The sequence below is a fragment of the Conger conger genome, chromosome 6 (assembly GCF_963514075.1).
Source record: "Conger conger chromosome 6, fConCon1.1, whole genome shotgun sequence".
NCBI lineage: Eukaryota > Metazoa > Chordata > Actinopteri > Anguilliformes > Congridae > Conger > Conger conger.
In genome coordinates this window covers 25,177,262-25,186,115 of record NC_083765.1, presented here as the reverse complement: position 1 = coordinate 25,186,115, position 8,854 = coordinate 25,177,262, and the positions used below count along the sequence as shown (strand labels likewise).

Below are 8,854 nucleotides of genomic sequence, written 5' to 3'. Positions count from 1 at the left end.
CATGTAATTTTAACTGTCCCTCAGTGGTATAATTTAATCTGTTGCTGTGACACTTCTGAACGTTTATTCAAATGAAAATAAGCAATGGTACTAGATTTCTTTGAAAGGTCAATAAAAGAACATATAATGTGTGTGAATGGGGTTTAATGCAAATTCCAAGGACTGTAAGCACTGAAATGTGGTTAACCAAACACCTGTGGGGGCAGCAGACGATCCACCCGCCCTTCCTCCCTCCTAGAGTCATAGAGTCATCACGTCACATGCAAGCCACCCTCCCCATTTCCTGTCTGCTCAGCACAGGAGATAGCAGCGTGTCATGAGCTGGCTACCGTTGGCTTTGTGACAAAAAAAAGTTTCAATTCAGAGTGTGTAGGCTTCCATATTTCCAGCTTCTGGTCACTGTGTTTATTATTGAATGCGGTGACTGACAGAGACAGGCAGAGGTGGAAAGTCCAGGGGTAAGAAAGTGAAAGTGCTGTCATGTATTTCTTCCAACCATGATTTCACCAATTAGTTCTACCTCCTGGCTGTACTTTCTGAACCCGGACTGTTCACCTCTGGCTGTACTTTCTAAACCCGAACTATTCACCTCTGGCCACAGGAAGCAGAGGCACTGTACAGGAAGCATACACTCACTGAGCACTTTATTAGGTATTTATTACACTTATTATTTAGACCTATTGGTCTTCTGTTGCTGTGGCCTGCCAACTTAAGAGGTTTGACGTGTTGTGTTCAGAGATGCTCTTCTGCATACCACAGTGGTAATGTGTGGTTATTTGTGTACTGTCACCTTCCTGTCAGCTTCAACCAGTCTGGCCCTTCTCCTTTGACTGAGAGCATTAATAAGACATTTTTGCTTGCAGAACTTCTGCTCACTGGATGTTTTTAGTTTTTAGTACCATTCTCTGCAAACACTATGTTGTGCGTGAAAATCAGAGCAGGTCAGCAGTTTCCTGTTCGTCCCCATTCTGGCATTTAGTCTGAAAAACAGCTGACCATGTCTACATGCTTGTATGCCTTTAGTTGCTGCCACAACTAATTCAATATCTGTATTAACAAGCTGGTGTAAACATCTACCTAATAAAGTGCTCACTGAGTGTTGCCCATAGAATGATAGAATATAATTGCAACTACTAGCCCGAGGTTCACTTCTTTGGACAGGCATTTCCATTGGATTATACAAGCCGAGAGTGATGTAAATTACATTACATTAATGGCATTTGGCAGACGCTCTGCGACATACAGTTGGTTAGACAAAGCAGGAGACAATCCCCCCTAGAGCAATGCAGGGCTAAGGGCTGTGTGGATCTTACTGTGGCTACACCGGGGATCGAACCACCGACTTTGCAGGTCCCAGTCATGTACCTTAACCACTAAGCTACAAGCTGCCCTAAATCAAACCTAAATCTCATGACAATGTTTGCTCATTTTAATTTCATTATTAAGGGTTTCCAACAAAACCATACCCCTCTTTTTCCTCAGTCATAAGGTACAGGCAAAAGTCAAACTCTATTGGAGTTATATGAAGATTCAGGAGAGAATTCCTCAGAAAACCCCTGATCAATTCAAATCTAAATCTGCGCCAGTGCCAACTGGCTCCATATGGCAATGCACAATTTGGCACTGTGTCCGTCAGTTAGGGGTCTGTTTCATCTCTAGTGACTCCAACTGCTCAATCAGGGTGCCTATGGACTGCATGTCGAAGCCTCCGACACTATATGCAAGCTCAGCTGTAATCTGCGCTGTGGAGTAGTTGTGGCTTTTGGAGGAGAATCACCAATGTCCATACTCTCCTGTGTTGGTTTACAGTTGCAGATAATTGGACATTCCAAATTAGGGTGGGAATTGGACATACTGTATGTAGCCCCATGTAGGGTGGGAATTGGACATACTGTATGTAGCCCCATGTAGGGTGGGAATTGGACATACTGTATGTAGCCCCATGTAGAGTGGGAATTGGACATACTGTATGTAGCCCCATGTAGGGTGGGACCTTTTCAAAAAAGAAAGAAAAGACCAGCCCTTATGCAATTACCTTTGGTCACTAGACCAATTTCCCATACAGCTATACATACATAGCCATACATACCTCCTTGCCAAAATTCTTCTGCCAGTTGTTTCTAGAATCCCTCCCCCTCCCCATCACCACTTTAGTATCCACAGTCTTTGTTTGTCTTCTAAATCTTTGTCATTGACGTCCACACAGGGAGGGGCAAAACAGCCGCCAGTCATGTCCTGTCACGATGTGCTTTAATTTATGAACTTAATGTATTTATTAACTTGTTGTTAAATGTTTAAATAATAAAAGCAGGTGTTAAGGACAGAATTGTTGAAAACTAGGCCAGACAGCTCACCAGCTGTAGGGGAAAATCTTAAACACTTAATCTCACGCTACAAAGGTGACCACAGGTTAGGCCACATCTGTGTGTCATTTGTTATTATCAGACAGAAATGTAGACCAGATCAGGACATGCAGACATTGCCTACGGTGAAAGCAATTATCCTTAGATTCAGTCATCTGTTGTTAGGTAAACATTTATCTTAAATATCCACAACATACATTACATTATTGGCATTTGGCAGACGCTCTTATCCAAAGCAACGTACAACAAAGTGCATACCCATAACCAGAGGTAAGTGCGCTGAAAGACCCTTGAGGGAAGTACAATTTCAATTGCTACCCGTACAACAAAGATAAGGACCAGGGCATTTTTTTTTTTTTTTACATTATAGACATACAGGGTTAATACTTTGCCAACAGTTGTACCACAAAATGGCATCTATCATTGGCTTTGAACGTCATGTTTACTAGTTTGTAATTAAACACTATTCTGGTATTAAACTACATTCTGGTTTGAATTAATAAGCAATATTCATGGCGTGATACAACGTTTTCAAATATATCACACTTTTTAGCTGTTTTATACTGTGCAATTTAGCCTAATCAGTTTATTTCACAAGATGCATACTGAAACAGCTAATTATATCAGTTGGTAATGAATATAGTCTGTTTACAAATACCATGTAATGTAATTTTATATAAAAAAATTTACGTTGGTATAAAATTTACATTTTATTCCTAAAATTGGAATATTAGGAGGAACTTGTGACTAATTATGGATTTAAAAAATTAATGAATATAAAAACATTGTCAAACTATATCTTTCTATGGCACCAAGCTATTGTTCCTTATTCTTATATGCTGTTGTGCAGTTTCAACTTCATCAGGAGACTTCATCATGGTATCATACCACAAAGAAAGCAGCTCACGAAATGGCATTCTCTCAAAGATGATATTTAATTTGTAATTTTTCAGAGATCCACAATTGCTGCTTCAGTATTGTGATATTTTGTAACAGATTTGAACAAAATAATCTGAAGCCCTCTGATAACATTTCACTCTTCACGGTATGTCCCACTTTAAGCAGAACGTATGATGTATTTTAACAGAAAGAATTTACTTCTTTAAACCAGCCGGTTTCCTTCCTCTCCAAAGCTAAAATACTTTCAAGATAGTTGAAACTCATTGAAGCGGATCCAATGCTACGGTTACTATGATTATTGCCTTATCACAAAACAACCATTGAGCACTGTCACATATTTATTGGTCTTGGGAACAAGAAGAGTGCACAGAAGTAAATAAAAATCTTTACAAATCTTTAAAAATCTATGTCAAAAAACATACAGCAAATATCCTGGATATTCTCAACAGGTCTGCACTGCTTCTGCAGACAGCAGAAAAAAGTTAAATAAATAATATCTGTAATTAGTCAGGTGTAAGCACATTGGTAGTAGGTACCTGCATTTCCATGGTAGTTCCTCAGTATAGCCTCTACCAAAACCTTCATACACCAGAGAGTGACCAACCCAGGGATGTCCACAGGAGATATAATTAACAAGAGCCTACATGCTCCATATGTGGCCTTCTGCTCAAAATCTAAATCCAATCGGCCCTTGCAAAGACAAAACATCCGCACGGTAAATGTTTACTGCCTGCCCACAAGGACATAGAAAAGACAGAATTAGAATGTCCGAAGCCTTTTTTGGTGGGCTGGGGGGTTAAAATATCTTGCACTGGTTAACATCGAACAGCCTCCTGCGCTCCCGTTTACGGGCCTTGTTGATGGCCGTCCGGACCGCGCACTCGAACACCTGCTGCACCCCCCTGTTGCTAATGGCCGAGCACTCCAGGTAGCCCTTGGCCCGGATGTCCTGCGCCAGCCTCTTGCCCTCGGAGGAGGACAGGCAGTGGGCCCGGGAGGAGCCCATCTCTCGCTGGTCCGTCTGAGTGGCCACCACCAGCACCGGCACCTGGGGCAGGTGTCCCCGGATCTCGTTGATCCACTTGTGGCGCACGTTGGCGAAGGAGGTGTGGTTGGCCACCGAGTAGCAGAGCAGGACCACGTCAGCCTGCTGGTAGGACATGGGCCGGATCCCGCGGAAGGTGTCGTTGCCGGCCGTGTCCCACAGGCCCAGGCTGATCTGGACGCCGTCCATGAAGACCTCCACGCCCGTGTTCTCGTACACGGTGGGCTTGTAGCAGTCGGGGAACGTCTCGGAGGTGAAGCGCACCAGCAGGGCCGTCTTCCCCACCGCCGTGTCCCCCACCAGCACGCACTTCACCGAGTTATCCGACAGCCCGTTCATCTCTCACCGCGTCTCACGCCTAATGCCGCTTCAGTCGAACCCTCCAAGCAACGCACTCATGGGTAAGTCACATCTGAGCTTGTTTTCTTCTTTTCTTTTTTTGATGCTTCTAAAGTTGGACTAGCATAGAATTATGCATTCGTTGAAAGTTTTCAGAACTTTCAGTTCCCTTTAGATGCTGGAATCCCCCATTAGATGCAGCAGGGGTCACAAACTTTAATCATTATAATCCTGAATATTTTGCAAGGGGATTTCTTCATAGCATGTGTGCAGGTTTATCTGTAAAGAGAAGATTTTGGGTGGTCAGTGATATCGATTTTCTTCCCGCAATGTCTTTTCCTGCTCACACTGCTGTCAAAATTACAAATTTCAAATACTTCTTCAAGTAGTTATGGATTCCTTTCAAAACAGTGTTCCACTGCACTTGACATGCATATGGTACATCAAGATTCTCATGTTATGATGCTTTTAATGTTCACTACAAAAATGAACTGGTAAATGTCTGTTTTTTCATTTAACTAATAGCACAAGATAAACCATTCAACTAGTGACCTGCTGACACCTTTATAGAAGAGTTCAATGTAGTGTCAGGCACAGTGCTTCTTTCCTGATACAATCCAGTGCTACATATGGTGCGTGTCAGAATCAGCGGTATTTGAAGGTACAGACAGATACACAGACTCCACATAGAGAATGCAGTTATCACATGCACATCACATGTATTTTTGTAAATCTTTTGTGAATCTTAATTTTCTGCATGGAATGGCTAAAATTAATATTCTAATAATTCTAGAGAACACACATGTCTGCCCTGTCCGGAAATATGTGCTATATTGTGCTCTGTTAAATCTTTGGCCTCAAGAGAAAATTGGGTGGAATCATCATTTTCAGCTTGGTCAGGCCTGTAGTTTTTTAATAGGATTTAAGAAAACTTGGTTCTGCTTGGTAACAGTGCTAATGCTAATCATTTTGCTAATGGTGTATATATTAACGATTCCATTCACCCAAAAATGAAATAATGGTATCTTTCCCTACTTTACAGAGTGCTATCCGTCCATCCAGATGGTTTCACAGAGAATTTAAGAGTTTTCTAGATATCCGCTGCAACTCACCCTGACACAACGGACCTCAAGGGACCCGTATTTTTGTGCCGCTAAATGCACAACACACATAAAAAAAATGCGACAGCTGTGTTCCTTTCCAAATATAATGCCACAGTTACTCATGAACATCCACAGAGCTTCACCTGGAACGGTTTCATTGACAACAATTTCTTCTACGGAAGTACGCCGACTGAGCAGGCAGACCAGTATGAAGCCTGAGTGGCAGGGACGTGACATAGGCAGAATGGGGCCGTTTGTATTTTCAGTATAGTAACATGTTTGCAATTTTATTAAAGTACACAGCTGCTTCTAAATTCATGGTTGAGATATTGGAGAGTGTAATTTACAGTATGCCGTGAGACAGAACACCAATTAATATCGCAAATCTCAGCAAAAATACCCGGATGGGTACTGTCTGGGTACTGCGGGTAAATGGAAAAATACCTTCATTTTTTAAACTGACAGTCCAGGTGCTCAACACACACACACTGCTTATGCTTTTGTTTTCACTCATACTTTTACATGGTCTCATGCCACCATTAAAGCAAATCTGTCTCTATTTATCTTTACTGCTTTCTCTACCGAAGCCACCAGAATCCACACTCTCTGTTTTTATTCACCCTCATTGATTTGAATTGCTTCACTCAATGTGCGGATTCACTAGAATTTGATTCCTTATCTATTTTTTGTAGCACACTTCAGACATTAAAAAAAAATCCAAGGTCAACTGTCATTTCTCTTATTCAAAAGTGTGGATACACAGATTGGCAATACCCCTGATGAGTTCCTGTAATGTTGTTGTTGTGGAACAGCTGCAAGTCAGCCAAGCACAAAAGTAACACAGCATGGTCCAACAATCACGAAAGTTGCACTTCTTCTTTCTATTTAATCGCCGTGAAAACACACAGTTCTCTACTCAAAATGAAAACATAATGGAATCAACTCTGGGCTAAATGGACAGCGATTACGCTTCCACTGGGTCCAAATGAAGGTTACATTTTTGGGTTGAGTCTTGCTTTCGGGTCACAGTATTGCTAAACTGGATTTTCATTTAACATTGTATGTTGCCCCAGCATCACTGCATCATAGGAACGACATAGCCATCCAAGTGGCTGTAAAGTTAGGACAGAATCAAAATCAGTAAATTAATTTTTCAATGAAAAAGAAGTGTTTAGCATACGGGCCAATGATCATTTGAAAGAGCATATGTCAAAAAGTTAAAATACTGTTGTATTATGAATAAATAATCTTAGTTTAGTGACCAATGGTGGCAAATGTGTTAGTGACTGGAAGCTACTGATATGTGTTATCACATATTAAGTGATGTATTTTGTTGGTATTTCATGTCAATTCATTATAATAACACAGTATTGTGGTTATTATTATATTATTAGCCATTTTAATATTTGTTTCCTATATTTAAATACAATATTTTCAAGCAAGCAGACTGATTTTATCCTATACAAATTTGCGATCAGGCCTTTAAATTATAGACGACATTCAAAATATAAAATAGACAGATAACATTTTCCCAGATGTGAAGTAGTTAGTTTCGGCAATATTAGAAACACCATCACAGGGAATATCAGCTACTGAGAAAAAGATTGTATGGACAATTCTTTAATGCAATATTTAATTTCCTGTTTGCATAGAATTTGTAAAAACTCTTCAGCTGTTGACTTTGAACATGTCTGTCCCCCCACGCTTCCAGTCATCAGTGTCGAGGCTTTTGAGAAGTCAAAGCTAAGCCAACCTGAGCTTGGTGATAACAAACTCTGTGGACGAATATCCATTTTAGATTCTTTCATTTACCATTGGAGAATCAAATCTAATTAAATAATATATTTATTTATTGTGATTAGAATTTGAATTCCTCATTTGCCTCAACTTATCCAATTCTAAATTACACCTCAATAAAACATAATTTCAAGGGAGAGATCAGGCTTAAATGAATTGATTATATATATATATATATATATATATATATATATATATATATATATATATATATATATATATATAATTAGGTTAACAAACGTGTGGCCTTAAGAAAGTGTCAATCCATTAAGAGCAGCTTAAAAGAGCAAAGTGAGTTTGTAGGCCTGCTTAATGTCTGTTAACAGGCCTTGGTGCATATGTCATTTACTTCTCGCCTTGTCCTAATATGGATTAATTTACTTTTCACAATAATCGTTGATATAAAAATCAACTCAAACTAATGTAAATTGATGTATTTTATAGAATGGAAATACAATAACATGATCTTTTCCCCACATATTGTAAATATGGCTATAGTCAACTTGATCTTGATGGATTTCTACTCTCAAAACAAGGTAAAAATAAACAGAGTGAAAGCTCACATTCCATCTGTAAACTTTCTTCATTAGTTTTACATGTACTTAATTGACCTTACCGCTTCAACGCTGCGTTGATGATGCGCGAGATCATGGACACCAGGTTTAAGCACGACGTCGAAGATTGTCACAAAAGAAAGTGCAACGATGGTTACAATAGTGTCCTTTACGTCAAAAACTGAGCACGACCATGTTTTGTGTTAAATCATCCGTCACAGAAATGGATAAATAAACAATGTGTATGCGTTGTTCTATCACACCTGACGACGCTGTATGATGCGATTGTTCATCTCACCAATTCAGCGTCCGTGCCACCAAATGCAACCGTAAGGACTGAAAAACTACAGGGGAAGTGAGTTTTTTCCCCCTCAAGCATCTTGCGGCATCCGTTCGGTTATGTGAAGGTGTGTCGTCTACGTAGTTCTTTTAAGTCCCTCATATTCGCTCTCAAGAAGTTCAGAGCGAATATGAATGTGTTCCACAGCGCGAGGAAATAATGCGGGGAACTACTCAGCGCAAAATGCAGCCTTTCTACATCACATGAATACAATTTTGAAGTGAACATTTCGATTGTAATTAGTTTCTAGAGGCCTATATATATAGTTGTTAGAGCTAAATATTTTACGGAAGCAGTAATGTTCCTCTGGAGAACACAGCATAAGTTGCAAAGGTTCAGCTCTGTAAAGCATGCATGTAAAGACACAACCTACGCTATGGCAATGACTTATCCTTCATTTTAGCCTTAACTTT

At 40.0% G+C, this 8,854-nt stretch overlaps 1 protein-coding gene across 1 annotated transcript; it reads right to left on the bottom strand.

Moving 5' to 3' along the window:
- Positions 1 to 3,588: 3,588 nt before the first annotated feature.
- rhoh (ras homolog family member H) lies at positions 3,589 to 8,485 on the bottom strand. Its single transcript, XM_061246021.1, has 2 exons — positions 8,164 to 8,485; positions 3,589 to 4,926 (listed from the first exon to the last, which is right to left on the bottom strand). Exon 2 carries the CDS (start codon positions 4,645 to 4,647, stop codon positions 4,060 to 4,062), a length of 588 nt encoding a protein of 195 aa, XP_061102005.1. The 5' UTR covers positions 4,648 to 4,926; positions 8,164 to 8,485; the 3' UTR covers positions 3,589 to 4,059.
- Positions 8,486 to 8,854: the final 369 nt, after the last annotated feature.

Coding starts and splice junctions, on each gene's coding strand:
- rhoh (XM_061246021.1), bottom strand. CDS start 4,647: ATGAACGGGCTGTCGGATAACTCGGTGAAGTGCGTGCTGGTGGGGGAC.